The sequence below is a fragment of the Phoenix dactylifera genome, chromosome 5 (assembly GCF_051530095.1).
Source record: "Phoenix dactylifera cultivar Ajwa chromosome 5, Ajwa_hap1_PhDact_Kaust_v1.1, whole genome shotgun sequence".
NCBI lineage: Eukaryota > Viridiplantae > Streptophyta > Magnoliopsida > Arecales > Arecaceae > Phoenix > Phoenix dactylifera.
Genome location: NC_143194.1, coordinates 10,684,310 through 10,703,893, shown reverse-complemented (window position 1 = coordinate 10,703,893; position 19,584 = coordinate 10,684,310). Strand labels below are relative to the sequence as shown.

The 19,584-nt window shown below is 50.1% G+C and overlaps 1 protein-coding gene, 1 long non-coding RNA gene and 1 pseudogene across 3 annotated transcripts; 1 reads left to right on the top strand and 2 right to left on the bottom strand.

The window, feature by feature from the left end:
• The first annotated feature begins 1,803 nt into the window (after positions 1–1,803).
• LOC103718016 (chitinase 2 pseudogene) lies at positions 1,804–3,780 on the top strand (annotated as a pseudogene). The gene has a single exon (XR_015986969.2). The product of XR_015986969.2 is annotated as a chitinase 2 pseudogene (transcript).
• Positions 3,781–7,145: 3,365 nt separating this feature from the next.
• On the bottom strand, positions 7,146–8,207 carry LOC149753454 (uncharacterized). Its single transcript, XM_089923501.1, has one exon. It carries the CDS (start codon positions 8,205–8,207, stop codon positions 7,146–7,148), a length of 1,062 nt encoding a protein of 353 aa, XP_089779627.1.
• A 2,901-nt stretch (positions 8,208–11,108) lies between these two features.
• On the bottom strand, positions 11,109–11,634 carry LOC120111780 (uncharacterized). Its single transcript, XR_016395568.1, has 2 exons — positions 11,526–11,634; positions 11,109–11,446 (listed from the first exon to the last, which is right to left on the bottom strand). It is a non-coding gene; the product is annotated as an uncharacterized LOC120111780 (long non-coding RNA).
• Positions 11,635–19,584: the final 7,950 nt, after the last annotated feature.

Below are 19,584 nucleotides of genomic sequence, written 5' to 3'. Positions count from 1 at the left end.
AGAAATATGAAAATGCTAAGAAAAATACTACGGAGAGAAATCCCTAGAAAATTGAAAATCCTGCTTGAGATTTGAGATCAAGAAAGGGAAGGAGAGAAGAAATCATGCCTAAATCTGAGATCCAAAGATCTTAGAGAGATCCATAGAGAGAGAGAGAAATGTGGAGACTGAGGAGATGACGCCAAGGCTTGGATCCTGGGAAGGAGAGGCATCATCTGAAAGTGGTAGTAGTGAGTTAGGGTTGACTACAGCAACAAGGGAGAAAAAGAAGAGGATCCCTTGACAACTTCAGACTTCAGTTGATGGCGGTGGTGAGAAGGGAGAAAAAGGAGGAGGATCAGCTAGGCTCTTGGTCTGCTCAACGTGGCAGTGCTGCAATTGACGACGAAGACAAAAATGGAGTTTGGTGGAGGAGTCGACACTGGGATCTCGGATCTCGAGAGGGACAGACATCTTCTGAGGGTGGGAATCGGGAGTTAGGGTTAATGGCAGTGAGAAGGGAGAAGAAGTGCAAGGGATTTAGGATTGGAGTTATGGTAATCATGTCATAAGACATGGTCTAAAAAAAGGATTAGTCTAGATGATTGGAAAGGTTGCATTGTTTAGAGAATGAATAAAATATAATAAAAAGAAAAATGAAAGTTATAACATGTATAGGATTTACCATGTTTCTCACTTTCTCAATTCCTTTGGATGCCCCAAGATAGGCACTATTTTATTTTTTTTTATTTCACTTATTAAGGTTCGTAATTGATAAGTGAAGTGCTAATGGAGCTAGTGGATGATCAATATAAAAATAAATGGGATAAGTATGGTTTTATTCTTTTCAATCTAATCATAAATTTGTTTGGTATTAATCCAAAGTTTTTTAACTTGATTTTAATGGCCATATCTAGAACCTATTGTGCCGAAGCAATGCATTAGCTGAAGTTTCCCAAGAAAAAAAAAGTAATAGCTATTATGTAAACGTTGTTGGACATTGTAATTGAAAATTAAATTAGCTTTCTTTCATTGTCAATATTTGCAGAACAAAAGATATTTTTAGAGCATAATTTTTCTTTTCAAAGTATTAGTCTACTTGAGCAAACAATAATAATATCCAATAACTGCCACTAATCCTATCAATGACATAATAATTTATATATATTAAAAAAACCAACCAAGTGATGGTTACCATTCGCATTCAGCTATAACTTCTTACGAATATTGTGAAAATAAAGGGTTTCGGACTTAGTCTCACATCGACTGAATAGCGGAAAGGTCTGTACCTTAAATGGAGTGCTCGATTACCCTTTCCTCAGGAGGCGCCTTTTAAAGGACAAAATCGTAAAGGAGGCCGACCTGTGTCGTATCCTGCTCCAGAGCGGACAATACCTCCTGTGGGGATGCAGTCTTCTTTTCCTATTTCAGTTCGGTGGAGGCTAAGGTCTGAGGTCGAAGGATCTCCGACCTCATCATTAATCAATGAACATTCAAAATTGTTGGGTCTTCTTTTTTTTTCAAAGAAAAAAAAATATATGTTTACCGGAAAAAAAAAAAAAAGAAATTAAAGGAAAGCATGTGGAACCCAATTAGTTTATTTCATTCTTTTTTTTTCATTTTTCTATTTTGTTTTGGCTTTTGCACTTAACGCGCAAATAATGGCGCAAGATTATTACATCACATCAGAATGACTCCAATGCGGGAGTCGTCGGTCTCTCCAACTTTGGCCCATTTGTTACGACCGAAGCGTCCCTGCTCTAACGCTATTGACTTTGGTAGTCTTCAGCCAATGCAACCCCTTTTTTTCGGTAAACTAGTCACTATCACTCTTTGCTGTTTGCTGCCTCCTAGGCTTAATGAATGCGAGGACCATAATCAACCTCAAATGCAAGGTTTTCCAGGCTATCTTGCCTTCTTTTCCACATAGCTGGACTATAGGCCTATGAACAGTTCATAACGAAGACTGATGGGGAGGAGAGAAGAGGATAGTAGGCAGGATCCCATTCCAAGTCGTTCCCTCCAAGTCTCATATATCCATTACTCTATAACACCCACCATCCTAGTCCTCTAGTCACCAAGCACAACACGCACTCTCCTTCAAGCCTCCAATGGACTTCTCAAAGCTCTTGTTCTCTTTCCTTCTCTCCCAGACTCTCCTTCCTCTTCTCCTTGCAATGACTGCAGCACAAAACTCGAACCTCTTTCGAGAATACATCGGAGCTCAGGGGAGGGCCGTCGAGCTCACTGACGTTCCCATCTACCCCAACATCGACTTCCACTTCATCCTTGCCTTCGCCATAGACTACACCACATCGACGTCGCCTTCCCCCACCGACGGTCAGTTCTCCTCCTTCTGGGACACCGCCAGCCTCACCCCCTCCGATGTCACCTCCATCAAACGGAACCATGGCAACGTGAAGGTTGCTCTCAGCCTTGGAGGGTCCAGCGTCGCCGATACCATCCCTGCCACCTTCCATCCTGCCTCTGTAGACTCTTGGGTCGGTAATGCTGTGTCCTCGCTGACCACTCTCATCAAACGATACAATCTCGACGGCATCGATATCAACTACGAGCACTTCATCATCGGCGCCAACCAGGACATGTTTGCCGAGTGCATCGGACAGCTGCTGACAACACTAAAGAGAAATAAGGTGATCGAGTTTTCTTCAATAGCTATGTATGATGATGAACCGCTCCAGAGCTACTACAGGGCTTTGTGGAGCAATTACTCACAGCTTATAGATTACGTGAACTTCGAATTCTATGCATACCCTGCCGGCACGACGGTGTCGCAATTTCTAGGCTACTATGAGACCCAGAGAACAAATTATAAAGGAGGGAAGGTGCTGGCCAGTTTCATTTCTGATGGGAGTAAAGGATTGACACCTGCAAATGGCTTCTTTGATGCCTGTAAGACTCTTCAGAAGCAGGGGAAGCTCCCAGGGATCTTTGTATGGTCTGCTGATGACTCCAAGAGCAATGGATTCCAGTATGAGAAGACGGCGCAGAGTCTGTTAGCCATGTCTACGGAAACGCCGAGTCCATCTGCGCCAAATCAGTCGAGTCATGGTTACTCGAACGCCATGAAGCACTGGTGGCCAATCTGGTCGTTCGTAGCGCTGGTGGCAGCGGTAGTTTGAGAATTTCCGCAGCTATGGGTCGTGGAATTTAGCCAGTTTATCAGTCCTATCAATAGAGGGTCCAGGTATATTTCTTTTATGAAGAGAGCTATGTCTATCAACTCCATTTATCCAATATAGATAAAAAATGAGAAGTATTCCATGTTTTGCTGTCTGTGTAACGGGGAAAAAAAAAAGGGGAACAGGGTAGTTTCAAGGGTTATTCTGTTTTCTTTTTCTTTTTATTTTTCTAGAAAATCGTTATTCTGTAAGTTATTCCTGCTTGAATTGCTGAAGTTTTTTTATTTTGGTAGTAATCAGCTGAAATAACTGAATTTGCTGTTGGCTTGGAATTTTTGGAATAAGACTGATCCTGAAACAATAGCATGACTGTGAAAGTCTAGGTATTTGCCTCCAAGATTGTTGGAGCAAGTAGCAACCTTTAAACATAGCTTAAAAGCCCAAAAGTTTAACTAGATTCGATAAGTTTATCGAGTCAAGTTGATTCAAAGACTTGGTCGAGTACCCAATAAATCTCGAACATCAAAATGTAGGTACTGACAGAGCTCTATGCCTAGAATTTGTAGTTAACGTAATAAAGAATATATTAATTTAATAATTATAAAAAGAGAGACATCAATGACTAATTAATATGCGCTATCAACTATTATTTGTGTATTTATTTTGAAAACCAGTCAAATCACATGAATTAAAAGGAAACATAATGAACCCTCAAACACTAATTATAAATTGATATAATGGACTCTCATCACGCATACATTTTACTATTTTTTGAGATAGGAAAAGTAATAGATTATAGAACAAAAAGAAAGGTACCAGACTACAGAACCGTAGGTTAATCAATGACTGATGATTATGGAATTTTTTTTAAAAAAAAAAAATCTCTCACAAAAGTTGTGGTACAAAGTCTTTTTTTTTTTTTTTTTTGATAAAAGCGGCATTTCATATAGCTCTAACTTGAGTACATCCAGCCATATCAAAAGAAAGTAAAGCATACAGGATAGGAGGAATATCTCCTACAGATGTCCATGTAACCTCCCCGGAATGCCGGGCAACAAAAGAGGCAACCCAGTCTGCTGCACTGTTTGCCTCCTGGAAAACATGTAACACCCGGAAATCACTGGACTCCTGCGCCAATCTCCGAATCTCACGGATGAGGGGATGACCATCACCATATCTGTCCACTCCCCGAATCCACTCGATCACCACAGAGGAGTCCCCCTCAAGGCATATATGCTCAGCACGAAGTACCCGCCTCGCATAAGATATCCCCTCCCAGGCTGCCCGCAGCTCCGCACCGACAGCAGTAAGTCCCGGCGCACGGCGGCCACCAGCTGCTATCAAACCACCCAGATGGTCTTTGATGACAAAGCCAACTCCTCCAGACACCCCGTCCACCGACATACTACCATCAAAGTTCACTTTGAGATGACCAAGGGGTGGGGGTACCCAAGAGACTAGGGCGAACCTGGGCGCTGTGACAGCGGAAAGAGTACCCCAGGTGTCCCTGGCCATCTCAGAAGAAGACCTGACGGTAGTAGTGGTAACCTCCCTGGCAAGACGCATAGCTCTGTCCACCACCACCCTCGGAGGTAACCGTCTGCCCTCAAAGATTCCAGCATTCCTATCCAACCATATAGAATGAGCCAAATAAGCCCACTGGATCCCGGCCTCAACAGTACTGGGCCTCCGCATGGAAACTCTCAACCAATGAATCCAATCCTGTGTCGACTCGGCTGAATAGGGCAACAAGGATGGAGAACGACTCCAGATTCCCCTAGCTCTGGGGCACTGCAGGATAACATGATCAATCGTCTCCACAGTCTCCGTACACTCCTCACAACACTGAGTAATCCTCACCCGACGCCGTGCTAGCACACTCCTGGTCGGTAGGCAGCCCCATGCTACCTTCCATATGAAGAGCGCGACACGCGGGTGAATCCGCATCCTCCAAATCCATCCTCCCTCTATCTGTCGGGCAGGCTCTCGACTCAATAACATAGAAATGTCCCTGGCTCGCACCTGCGATCGCCCTGTCGGCATCCAGACTAGTCTATCCGACCCCTCCCAGGCAGGAATATGTAGAGCCAGGATCATCTCTGCCAGCTGCTCCCCAAAAGCCTCTCTAATCAACTCAACCCTCCAACGCCCCCCTCCAGGCTCCATCAAATCTCTGACCCTGAGACCGACTAACCTCGACGTATCCACCATGACCGGGAGTCTACTCATAGGCTGCTCCGTCACCCAACGGTCCTCTAACACATCAATGGATCGCCCGTCACCAATAGCCCATCTAATCGCGGGAAGCACCAACCCTGCTCTAGCGCAAATCTCCCTCCAGATCGGTGAATGGCGACGCCCCGCACGGGTCCCAGGCACCAGGCCGCCATACTTGGCCCTCATCAGTGAGGACCACATGCCATCAGGCTCTAACACAACTCTAGCGGCGTGCCGTGCCGCTAGGACCTCCCGTCTCGCCACCAAGGACTGCACCCCCAAGCCACCAAATCTCGTCGGCTGACATACCACCTCCCATGCCATGAGATGGATGCCCCTTCCGCCTCCGGTCCTCCCCCAAATAAAGTTTCTGAAGATCTGCTCAATATTCCTCACTGTCGCCACCGGTATAAACGAGGTAGATAATAGGTAAATCAGGATCGAGGAGAGAACTGACCGTACCAAGATAATCCTGCCCATCATAGAAAGTGAATGTATCTGCCACCCCTCCAACCCGTTCCTGATGCTGATCTCCAGAGAAGAGCAATCCCTGCTACGTAGACGCTGACCTGAGATCGGCACTCCTAAGTACCTCAACGTACCCTCCTGCTCTCCCACCCCCAAAGTCTCCAATATGGAGGTCTTCACATCCGGTTTGGTCTTCAGGCTAAAGCAAATTGCTGACTTGGATGAGTTAACCCGTTGACCAGACACAGAGCAATAATCCCAAAAAATCCTCCATACAATCCGTGCTGCCTGTCTCGTCGCCCGGACTAACAGAAAACAATCATCAGCAAATAGTAAATGGGAGATCGGTGTGGCGTCCGGCGCAGGCCTGTAAACCTCCAGCTCCTGGGTGAACACTACACGCCGCAGGGTCCTAGAGAGTGCATCTGCACATAAAATAAACAGTAATGGGGAGAGGGGGCAACCCTGACGCAATCCCCCAGTAGACACAAAATACCGTGATGGCGTGCCATTTACTAGGATGGCGAAGGAAGGATCTCTGATACATCCCATGACCCATCTGACCCAAGTCTCGGGAAAGCCAAACCCCTGCAAAGATTGCTGCACAAAATCCCATCTCATCCTATCATAGGCTCTTTCCATGTCCAGCTTGATCCCCATCAAACTCCTCCTACTCAAAGCCTTACCGAGATCAAACATGAACTCCTAGGCAATAAGGACATTATCTGTAATACTCCGCCCTCCCATAAAAGCCCCCTGCTCCGGGCTAATCAGTCTCGGAAGAATCTCCCTCAATCTAACAGCTAGTAACTTCGCCGTCGCCTTGTACAAGGTCGTACACAGGCTAATCGGGCGAAAGTGGCTAGGCTCGGATGCATCTAGTCGCTTCGGTATCAGGGTAACTAGGGTCCTCTGCCAATCTGTAGACATCACAGCTGTGCTAAAATACTGCTGTATGGCAACCGTAACCCCCTGACCAACAATCATCCAGTACCTCCAAAAAAATAATGGTGGGAAGCCATCCGGACCCGGCGCCTTGTCCCCCTCTAGGGACCAGAATACCTCCTGAATCTCCCTTGCCGATACCGGCCTAATCAGTGCGGCCGTATCCTCCTCCGCCACCCGTATCAGGGGCGGCACGATACCCTCTGAGGTCCCAGTACCTGTCTGCTCAGACCATCTGGCCCTGAAGAAACCCTCCAACACCCTCCGAATCATATCTGGGTCCTCCACTGACTGCCCATCCTCATCCCTGATCGACCTGATCCTGTTCCGATGCCTCCTGATCACTGTCGCCTGGTGAAAGAATCTAGTATTCCGATCCCCCTCCTGGATCCACTATACCCTCGATTTCTGTCTCCAAAATATCTCCTGCTGTCTCAAGAGGGAATCATGCATGGCAAGGAGGGATCTAAGCTCCCCCATCTCCACATCCGCCAGACTCCCCCCCATGGCCTCCTGAGCCTGCAACCTGGCAATAGCCTCCTCAGTCTCCTTAATCCTCCTGAAAATATTTCCTACCTCCTCACGGTTCCACCTTCTCAACCTTGTTCTCGTCAGCTCCAACCGGCGAGACACACGATACATAGCATCCCCTCTCACCGGTACACCCCATGCCTCCCTCACAATCTCCCAAGACCGTGGATAACATGTCCAGAACTTCTCAAATCTAAAGGGGGGACGAATAGAAACATCTGCATCAGTACTCACCAATAAAGGGCAATGGTCGGACGCAATCCTCGGCAAATGACGAACATGATAGTCAGAAAAACACTGGGCCCACCCAGCTATGGCATAGACTCTGTCCAGTCTCTCCCAAACCCGGGCCTGTCCCTGCTGATTATTGCACCATGTGAATTTTGGGCCCGAAAAGCCCAAATCTATCAATCCATTGGACATAGTGAATTCTTGGAACTCCCGGATTTCCCTCTTATAAGCAAAGGCCCTCCCTCCCATCTTCTCCTGGGGATCAACAATACAATTGAAATCACCAGCCAACAACATAGGATAGCCCTGATTGATAATCTGAGATGCCTCCGCCCACAACCGCCTCCGGACTCTATAATCTGTACTGGCATACACTGCTGCTAGAACCCATGGCCTTTGATTATCCTCCGAAATCACTAAGATGACCTCTTGTCTACAGATATTGAAGACATCTAGTTTATAGTCACCCTGTGCCCAAGTCACAATAATACCACCTGACAATCCTAGAGACTCCACTGCATAGAAGCCCCAAGACCTTGGAACTGCTGCTCTAGCCTTCTGAAGGCTTCGCCCGGATAGCCGGGTCTCAAACAAAACACAAATTTCAGGTCTATGCTGGTGCACCAACCTGCGAAAAGCCGGGGCAAAGGAGGGCTTCCCTGCACCCCGGCAATTCCAAAGGAGGGCTCTCATGGTGCACATGGTGCGTCGGCATGACCCACCTCCCTCGGGCCACTACCACATCTTGGATCCAATTCCACATCCTCATCACACATCACTTCCCCACCCTTCTCCAATTCACTGTGCATCACCCCCTTAGCAGACGCCATCAACCGCGGCACAGCAAGGCTATGTGACTCACTTTGAATCTGTGCCAAATATCCCACTGTCTCCGCTGAATTCACACCCAAAATCTTCTTGGATCCTTCCCCAAAGCCCTCACCACGGCGTGCCAGCTCCTCCCTACTTGGGACACAAGGCGTGCTTCCCACCGGAACTGAGTCGGAGAAGAGATTTCCCCCAGCACAGTTGCTGTCACTGTGTTGGCGTGCCAACCGGCACACAGTCTCCCCTCCCTCGGAACAATCCGTGGCCATAGAGCTCTCCCAACCGGTACGAATGATATCCCCTTGTACGCCGGCTTCCGCTTCACCCGCCTGCACCATCGTCCCAACCCCAACTGCCACCGGCTCACCGGTCACCGCCGCCAACAGCTCCGCCGCTACCGACGCAGCTCGTGTCAGCCCCCGCCGTGACACGGTGTGCTCTCCAGGTCGCCGGCCATCTCCTTCCTCCGCCCGCCTCCTCGAGGTCGTGTCCGCTGCCGCAAGGGGTGGCGGCGAGCTCTTACTGCGCCTGCGGCCACCTCCGACCGAACGGAACCCCTCCCCCCGGGGAGGAAGATCCCGATTTGGTGTCACGGGCGGGCCGGTCGTAGACGACATCCCAATTTCCCTGTTCGGCCCGAAAACGGGCGGAGCCCGTTGGACCTTGGGTGGACTCCGGGCCCTTTTCAACGGACTTGGGCCCGGCCCAGCCCTGCCCAGATCCACCTGGCCCATCGAGGACGCCCGATTCACCCCACCGGGTCCCCTCACTGATTCAACGCTGGACTCGGGCTGCTCACCGGGTTGACTCAGGCCTTCGCCCACCTCTCCCGTCGAGTCGCCCAAATCCTTCTTCTCCGGCGACCTCCGCCTAGCTACTTTTGTTGGCTTTTGCCAACCTTCCAAATCCTGCGGTGAGACGGCCATCCTCGGCCCCTCATCTCCCCCGCTTGGTGCTACAGCAGACGTCGTCGGAGCCGAGCCCTTACTGGTGCTCGCCCCGGTCGTCTTCATCTTCCCACTCTCCCCTTTGGGAGCCCCAGTGCTATCGATCCAGTTCATTGAGAGCCAGGGACCATAGATCAATGGGTCCTCCGATTCCCCTGGCGCCTTTTCTGTGTCTGGACGCCGAACACCAACTCCAGCTTCCGCCTCCATGCCTCCCGTCGTCGGGGAAGAAAACTCACAAGTTCTCTCCCCGTGACCAATTCGGCCACACCGGTAGCAGTAGTTGGGTAAGTTTTCATAAACGAACTCCTGCCATAACTTCCTCTCCAGTCCCTCCTTAGCACCCTTCAAGAAGATCCCCGGCTTCAAGGGAACTCTTATATCGAGCTCCACTTTCACCCTAGCAAACCCCCTCTTCCTCCCTTGATCAGTGGCCGCATCCAAAGCCAAAGGTCTTCCAGCCGTCGCAGCTATTTGGAGCAGGGTCTCCTTCGCCCAGAAATCCAACGGCAGCCGTGGGAGACGCAGCCAAACTACCACCCGGCCAGCACCACCGGAGCCGGTGATGAAATTCGGCCTCCAGCGTTCCATTGTGAAGAGTTGGCCGGCCACTAAGCACGGCCCCCTCGCCAACATAGCCTCACGATCCTTTTCGCAAGCGAAGCGGACCACCAGAACCTCATCGGCCATGGTGACCACCTCCACATTGTAGTTCAGATTCCCCATCCGCCTCAGCTCCCGCCCTACCCACTCCGCCGGCACCTTCCGCCCCACGCTCTGCATGAACACCGAGGTACTTCGCCACTCCTTCCTGGTCATCTCCAACCTTTCCTTAGGGACCTCCAAAACCTCCGTGAAGCGACTCTGTAAGGCTCCCAACTCCCGCTCCGAGATTCGGTGACGATTCCATCTACCCTGGTTCGCCGAGCCCTTTGCCACCGCCGCCCACGACACACCCCTCAAATCATTCCGGAGAGTCTGTCGCCCCACCTCCTCTGAACCCACTCCCTTCCCAGTCTCTCTCTCTCTTTAGCACCGTTGTTAGCCATTGTTCCTCCCAGCACCCGTTCGGGAGAAGTCCCAAGAGACCGCACGACTATTGATGCGGCTCTCTCTCTCACCTCTCTCACCTCTCTCACCCCCAATCCAACCCTATACCTGCTGTTGCTGCCCGTACAAAGTCCATTCACATTCTACTTCCATACTAAAAGGCACTATAATGGCTAAAAAAAAAAAATCAAATATGTTAAAGACTCAACTTATTTGGATCGAGATCTAAGTATCTCGGCAAATCAGCTGTGAAGATTGGTCCAAATCTCGGTTTCATACAAGCCAACTCTTCTACCTAGTTAGATCAAAAACCTGCAAAGTTGAGTTGATTTATGAGTTTTTAATTCAAGGCAGTTCTGCAGCTAATCTTGTATCAGCATTGACTTGAGAAGTTTTAGGCCTAATCTGGAAGTGGGATAGCAATTTGGGGATAACATTCTTGTTGTATATTGTACGTACAGATAGTTCAGGAATAACGTTGGATAAGTAGGTATAAAAAAAAAAAATTGTGATTGCAGTAAGCATTTTTATCCTCATCTAATCATTATCTACCACCAAAGTAAATCTGAAATATGCTGGTCATTATTTGAAAAAAAAAAAGAATAAATATATCCATGCATTTCGGTTACCTTTTGCTAATAAAGAACTTCTTTGGTATTTTCACTAATCAATTAGGGATAAAAGATGGAGATAGTGGAATTCTGGAGACCCTAAGGAATTGCTGATCCCCAATTATCCCTAGTTTGACCAAATTGTTAAGGATGCATGGTTCCAACCCACAATATGATATGTTTGGCATTTATCCAAAGGATAAGGCAAGATAAATGTCTCATTTGCTTTCCTGTTCTTAGTCTCTGGGACTCTTCAGTGTTTCCATGTACAAGGCGTGTCAAATTCAAAGTCTGTACACCCAATTCAATTGGGATCGCTCATTTTGACAGTGCTGATAATAGCTTACTACACCCAATTTGCTTCCCACCTCATGCCTTCGTGTCCATCCTCTTCAAAGTTACACATAAATTAGAAGTCTGATCAAAGAACCTCCTGCAATAATTTCTTGACATACAAATATGGCAAGTCTTCTCACTCTTCCAAGTCTATGTCCATCTGTGCCCAATTGGATTAATTTCCTGTCCTAAAACCACTCAAGAAAAAAAACTGATTGCAAAAGAGAGAATGATGTTACCTTAGACCCATAACTTCACGGTTCACACTATTGTAAATATTGAAGTGTTTTCCCTCCATGCCTGGTCTGCAAATTTTGGTCCACACCCTTGCAAAGACAACCACTCCTTTTTTTTTTCCTTTTTTTTTCTTTTTTTTTTTTTGCTAATGCGGGTGGATCATACCTGACGGGATCAGATACACCCAATAAGGTCAAAAAATAGGATATCTCGGAGTGCCAAGGGCAACTCCCCATCACCAATCCACAAGATGCCTCCGGAGTGACAAGCTACATACGCAGCTACCCAATCCGCGGCACCATTCCCTTCACGATAAATATGTTTGGCCTGAAAGGCCCATCCATTCCCCGCCATAGCCCAAATGTCACGGAGCAAGGGATGGTCACTACCGCCACCCCTTGGACCCCCCTGGATCCAACTGATGACGGTGGCCGAGTCACCCTCCAGGATGACGGACCTAACCTGTAAGACACACCGTGCATGGCGAAGGCCCGCCCAGGCTGCACTTAGCTCCGCACTCGGAACCGAAGTGTCAAATAACTGACTGCCACCGGCAGCCACAACCCTGGCAGACGGGTCCCGAATAACAAAGCCTGCGCCTCCCCGCATGCCACCATCCAAAACAGACCCATCAAAGTTGACCTTGAGGAAACTCGGGGGTGGGGGCTCCCAGGTGAAAAACACCATACGGAAACTGCCGAAGCAGAGTGGGAACCCCAGATGTCCCGAGCTATCAAGGTCCCTCCAACAGGGATGGTGTAACCCAGCTCAGCCGCTTGAACGCAGGCACTCTCGACCACAAATCGCGGCGACATACGTCGTTCGCCGAAGGTACGAGCATTCCTGGCCAGCCAGATCTGGTAGGCAATGCAGCTCGCTCGAACAGCCCCCTAACGAAACAGCGGGGACTCCGAGCTCTGACGCATGGCCTGTAAGAACAGGTCCCTACACCGCCATACGACCTGTGGGACCCCTGCCAGACGCCAGGTACCCCTAGCCCATGTGCACCGAAACAGAGCATGGTCCACCGTCTCGGCCACACCACAAACCCCACACACCAATGGGATCCTCACACCTCGACCTCCAAGTACAGCCCTCATAGGAAGACGGTCCCAGACCACCTTCCAGAGGAACAACGCTACCCTCGGGTGGAGCCCCAATCGCCAGATCCAGGCACAATCCGGGCCAGGCTCGTACTCCCGCCTGAGGATGCGGGAGAGATCGCCCATCCTGACCCTGGATCTGGTTGAGGAACTCCACACACGTACGTCTGGTCCGCCACTCCGTGGTAAAGGGAGTGAGCGGACCCGCTCCGCCAAATGCTGCCCGAAGAATCGGGCCAACTGAATCTCATCCCAGCCAGCCACCCCGGGGGTCATGAGATCACAGACCTGTAGACCCTCCCCAACCTCGACACTAACCGTAGTCGGCCAAAGCCGCAGAGGAAGGCCATCGACCTATGGGTCCCCGGCTACATCGATGCTACATCCATCGCCTATCAGCTATCGGGTGTGACCACTCCTTAGCCCTCTACACCTCAAGCACAACCCAACATCTTCGTCAAGTTTCCAATGGATTTCTCAAATCTCTTCTTCTCTTTCGGCTCTTCCAAGCCCTCCTTGCTCTCCTCTTCCCAATTGCTCCAGCTCAGAACTCCAACCTATTTCGTGAATCATCAATATCAAATATTCTTTTTATATTTATAAAGTTTTAAGTAACTGATAATTCAAAAACTAGTAAGGATTGCCTAGGTTACTTACCTCTTCCTCTGTGGAACCTTCAAAGTTTAATTATGCAAATCACCCAAACCTATTCAAAGTCATTAAAATCCATCATCAACAACTTTGAAACCCAAGAAAAATGGGAATGGATTAAAATTAGGCTAAATTATGCAACTTGAGGTACTGCGGGGTGTATGGCTTCATATCGAATCAAGGTGGAGGAAGGACAAGATCGGCCAGGCGGTGCTGCCCGACTGCCCTGATCAGTCCGAACAAGGTGAACTCACTGGTCAAGATAAATTATGATTTAGATGACTCAATAAAGATCAATGGCCGCCGAATTCCAAAGATACTCAGTAAGGACCGAGGTAATAAGTCGGCATGCCACTAGGGTACTAAGGGGGTTTAGAGCCTCCTCACTAAGATCAACTTTAATCTATAGTAAAGAAAGATAGGACTTTGAACTGGGATCCCTAGGTCAGCTAAGAAGAGAAAGAGGAAGTAGGGAGAGAAAGAAGAGAGAGAAGGAGAAACAAAACAAGAAAGAGAGAAAGTCTTCATCTCTCCTAGAAGAGAAAAAAGGAGGTTTAGATCATCAAGGACCGTACCAGCGGGCATGGCCGGTGGCCAGAGGCTATGAATAGCCAACATGAATGACCGGTCGGCAAGACATCATGGGAAAAGGGACTGAAAAAATATGGGATAGAGGTTTCTCCCCTTTTTTGGCCATTGGCCGATCACCGGTGGCCATGGCTCTGCTAGGAAGCGTTGTAAGGAGGCCGAGGGACTAGACCAGGGTTTCAACATCAAGAGGTAGCAGCACTGGTGGCCGAAAAAACAAAAAAAAAAGGGTAAAACAGGGGTGGTAAATCGATGTGGGGCAGCTCTAATGGATCCGTGTTGCAGTGTTTTATAATCCACATAGGTTGTATGTCGGGCCCACTCTACTATTATTTTGTAATAACCTAAGACCCCACCCAAAATGTCTAGCCAGAAGGTATTTTTTTGGGCTAAGTCATGTATATCTACTCAAGATCTTCTCGACGAATAATCGATGTGGGACTAAACACACGCCCACCAGGGTCCTCACATACTTCTTCCGTTCAAACTCTGACGTCCTCGTCAAGATAAGGGTTCAAATTCATTCAAATCTATTCATAAGCACCACGATCAGCTTGTGGTCAGCCTTCATGAACCCATGCTGTAGTGTCTCCTGGTCCACATAGGCTATGGAACGAGTTCACTCTGATACTATTTGTAACAACCCAGAATCTTACCCAAAATGGCTAGCCGGAAGGTATTTTTTTGAGTTTCTTAATTCTGTATAAGTATCCAAGATCTTCTTAGTGAATAACTGATGTGGGACTAAACACACGCCTGCACGGATCCTCACATAAATATGGTATCAGAGCAATAGGTTTAATTAAGGATGTAAATGGGTCGGGTTGGGTCGGCTCTTGAGGGATCCTGACCTGACTCGATTTCTTATTCGGGTCCTAATTTTAGATCCAGATCCGACTCAATTGAAAATCGGGTCGGGTTGGATCGAGTCCACGGTTACAATTTTTGACCCAACGAGTTAATCGGATCGGGTCGGGTCCATATATAATTTGGACCCGACCCAAAAAATTTGGGTTCGGGCCGGGTCGGATCCGGGTCGGGTCCGGATCTGGGTTACGACAGAGAATTTTAACAAAGAATTTTGTAATGTATTTCATTTTTTCTATAGTAGTTTATCCCACTAGAAGTCTGTTTCTGGCTAAAAGATTTCTTCTATAGTCCTCATGGGCCATAGAGACGACGATAAGGTCAGTGGAATCGGGAGAAAAGGGGGAGAAAGGAAGATGAAACAAAGTGGTCTCAAGGCCCAAACAGGAGTCTAGGCCAAGAACGACAACGAAAGCAAGGGGTTCAATCCAGCCTCCAAACGAGCAGCTTGATCCTCCCACAATGCCATAGGAGCGAAAAAGAGGCTGGAAGTCTTGGATCTGCTAAGACAGGGAATTGTTTTGTCTCGGACCAAAGTTGCGGCTTGGGATTGTTCTCGCGATCTGCCACCACTGTGCGGTGGGATGCAACGGAAGCGGCAATCACAGGCCACCCAAGAGAAGACGGGGAAGAACTAGGGAGAAGGGATTAGAGAGAGAGAGAGAGAGAGGGGGGAGTGGAGGTTCGGTGATTACTTGGCTTGAGACGAAGCTGCATTCGGTTTTGGAGTGGGGAAGCTGGTCGCTCCAAGCCTCGGTTAATGAAAACAGGGCCGGCGCCAGTCGAAGGTTGGGGAAAAGTAGAGGAAGAAGATCCGAGGTGATGATCTGGGGAGGAATGGCTTTGATGCGGAAGAAATCTTGGAGCTTTCGAGGGAGATATGGGCCTATATGGGCCTCTGGCTAGCCTAGGCAGTGAATGGCTTATGGAATATGGGCCTAAGGACTCCCCAAGGAAAAGTGGGTAACCGATTGTTGGAGCCATTTCCCTTTGGGCTGCAGCTGCAGCCTGTGGGCAGTGAATGGGTCTAAATAGATAATCTGGGTTCGGGTTGGCTCAGATCGGGTCGTTGGGTAAATGATCCAAAAATGATCCAAAAAAAATAGATCGGGTCGGTTTGAGATTGGGTTGATCTAGACCCGACCTAAAAAACAGAACGGGCCTAATTTTAGAACCCGATCCGGACCCACGGGCCTCTAAAATAGGTCAGGTCGGGTCGGGTCAGGTCTCAGGTCAACCCGACCCATTTGCAGCCTTAGGTTTAATCATGGGTAAAACTTAAAGTTTAGCAATGTGTGGTTAGGACGCATGGTTGAATAAGAAAAGATAGATAATCTTAATTTTACTATTGATAAACTATGAAAATTGATTAATGTTAGTATTTTAATTGGTAATAATGAGCAACGAACATGAGAAAGTTTTAGCAAATTCTGATGCCAAAAGAAGAGGAGCAAGAGTGACCACGAGAGGAGATGCCAACTCGCCGGTTATGCAAGCTCCAAATGCCCCAGCCACTAGGGCAGACATTTTTGGAGTATGCCATGTGGTAGCTTAGCTCCTTGAGCAGCAGCAGCAGATGCAGGACGCTCCTCGATTTGCACGATCTTTGGAGTCCTATTATAAAGATTCAGAAAGCTCAACCCGCCGATGTTCGAGGGTGGAGTTGATCCTCTGACTAGAGGTGGGCATTGGGCCGGGCCGCCCATGGCCCGGCACGGCCCGGCATAAGGTCCGCTTGCTACAGTAACGACCGTGCTAGGCACGGCTCATAAAAGGGGGTCGGGCTGGGTTAAGGATTTCTGGCCCGCGGGTCTAGCCCGGCACGGCCCATAAAGACCTGGGCTGGCATGATTCGTGGGTCAAGCACGGCACGGCCCGCGGGCCAGCCCGGAACAAAAGGACTCCAAGAAGGCTCCCCCTTCCTCCAAGTTCTCCGAATCTCATCCACCACCTCCTGCGTCACCCCGGCCTTCTTCGCCTTCACCCATTTCTTCATCCTCCTCGCCTCGTCGTGCAGCCTGGCCAGCACGTCCCCCGTAAGGGTCAGCTCCGCAGCCGTGGGCTGCCTCACCTTCTTCTCCCTCCTGAAGACCAGCTTCTTCTCCACCCCCACCCACGGCGACCTCCCGGACGGTCACCACCGCGCTTCGCCGTCGCTGATGTTGAGAGGAATGCTGAACTCAGGCGACTCGGCTTCGCCTGTTGCATTCTCTTCTTCCTCCATGGGATGGATTTCTTGGAGTTTGGTGATGCTTCTGATGATGCCGCGCATGGCTTGCCGGCTTCTACCGCCGCAGACCTTGTCGGTGAGGGAGCGGTCCCGGGCGGGGTCGTCGTCGCCGCGGCCGCCGCGCCGCCCTCGCCGGCGGGGCTTCTTCTTGTGGGGATTGGAGAGGTCGAGGACTTGCTCGGCGGGGAGGAGGAGGGGGCCTCTCATCCAGGGGGCAGTAGGCATCTTGACGGCGCCGGCGAGCGGCCATGGTGGCTTCTCCGAAGACAGAGGGCTCTGGGCTTTATCTTGGGGGATGAGCTTGAGAGGGGGAGGAGGAGGGTTGAGGGGTTTGGTGGAGGAGGAGAAAGGAGTGCTCGGGGAGAGGGATTGGAGATTATCTGGACGGTGAGGAGGCCAAGGTTTGGAAGAGGCGACAGAGGAAAAGAAGAGGGCGGAAGGAGGCATTGGAAGAGTAGGATAAACAGAGCCTTCTTTGTGCTTCCTCTCTGCTACCTAAATATCTCACTAGTGAAAACCCCACAACCACTTGACAGGCTCCGGGGACGGAGGAAAGAAACAAATAGAAACCAAGATAATGGTCCAGCGTCAAAATTTAAGAAAACAATTTTTTTTTGGACACGCAGGCCGTGTGGTGCGGACACCAGTGCCAGGTCAGCCGGTCGCTAAGGATCCAGCCAGCTCAGCGGGTCCCAGCCGATTCAGCCAGCCTGATTTTATTTTAGATTGATTTATTTTAGTTAGATTTATTTTATGTTGATTGGATTTATTTGCATATTGTCATTTTAGGGCCTTTTCGGAATTGTTTTATTTGTAGGGATCTATTTATTATTTTGTGACCCCATTTATATGGGTTCACCCTCATGTTTAGGTTTTTGATGAATGATGAAAGAAAATTAGCCTCCCTATCTTCTTCTTCCTCCTTCTTTCCCCTCCTCCTCTTCTCCCCCCTCCTCTTCTTCCCCCTTCCCTCTCCTTCCTGCAGTTGTCCTGCATCAGCTTTGGTATCAGAGCACCCGGTTTTGCCTCTGTTGCCAAAACCCTTTTCTTTTCTGGGCTGCCGTGGGTCAGGCTACGAACGAGAGGAAAAAAAAAAAAAAAGAAAAAAGAATCCATGTTCCCGTGGCCATCATCCTCCCAAGGGAAAAGCCCCTAAGACGATTCCCCCACCCCACCCCGCGCACGTCCGACACCTCCAACGCCGTCGCAACCGCTACCGAGAGCACCAACCGCGCGCCCTGCGACCCGACGAAGAGGATCTCCCTGAGCCACCGGCCAACCGTGGCCGTACCCAAGCACGGAAGAGAGGAGGACGCGCTCAGCTCCGCCCGCGTCCCCGTCGCCAGCTGCCACGCTCCATTGCATCTCGGCGTCGCCGTCCGTGGCCAGATCACTCATCGACGCTCCATCGTATCCCGCTTCCACACGCTCCCGTGCGTCCCCGGTCGCCGATCTCATCCGGATCCGAGGAAAGGGGCACTGCCACTCCCGAGCGCCCATCGTCCCGATCGTCGTCGCTGCCTTCCCCTCTTTGCGATTCTCGACTCCTCACAGCGATCGCCCGCCTGTGCCCCCATCTCCTTCAACCGCCACCGCACCCCATGCACCGGTTGCTGCGGAAGCAGGTAACCACCTGCAACCTCCTCCCCTCAAAGCCCCACGATGGAGCCGAACCCGTAGTGGGTTCCCGGAGCGGGTGCGCCCGCTAACCCGAACCCAATCGGGTTAAAAAAAAAAAAAAAAAAAGAAAGAAAGAAAAAAAAAAGAAAGAAAAAAAAAAGAAAAAAAAAGAAGAAAAAAGAAAAAGAAGAAGAAAAAAAAAGAAAAAAAAAAAAAGAAGAGTACCTTTCATCTTCCTCCTCTGATCGTCCGCAACTCCACCGCCGCCTCCGCCTCTCCTCCCCCGTTCATACGCCGCTTCCGCCTCCACCGCAGCGCTGCCTCCGACGTCGCCGCTTCCCCTCCGCCCGCACGCAGCGCCGCCCTCTTCCTCTGCCGCCCGCACGCAGCGCCGCCCCCGTGCTGCGACCGCCTCCGCCTCCACCGCAGTGCCGCCCCCATGCTGCAACCGCCTCCGCCTCCCCCGCAGTGCCGCCCCCGTGCTGCAACCGCCTCCGCCTCCACCGCAGCGCCGCCCCCTTCCTACGCCACCCACACGCAGCACCTCCCCCGTGCCACGATTCCCTTAACCCTTCCCTCCTCTTTCTTCCACTGATCGCACCCCCCCTTCCCCTCTGTGGGATCAAGGGTAACCCCATCTCTCCTCCCCTTTCTTCTTCCTTCACGGCCGAACCCACCTCACCTCCCACCCCACCTTCATTTTCTCTCTCGAGCCGATTCTCTCATCGGGCCCGCGCCCGCACCCCCAAAGAATCCACCGGGCCCGACTCTCAGGCCCTAAACACCGGGCCCAATCCGATTTCCTCCTCACAGGCCCAAGCCCGTCAGCCTGCAACGCCACTGCAGAGCCCATTTCGACCTGCCGTGTTGCTGAGATCAACCCCAACTGGAGCCGTTTGACAAGCCTACTTACTGTGCAGCATTTCTGGTCGTCACCCCAACCCAGGTCAGGTTTCTTCCCTTACTACAAATTTTATTTGTTTGTCTAAATTTAGAATTAAT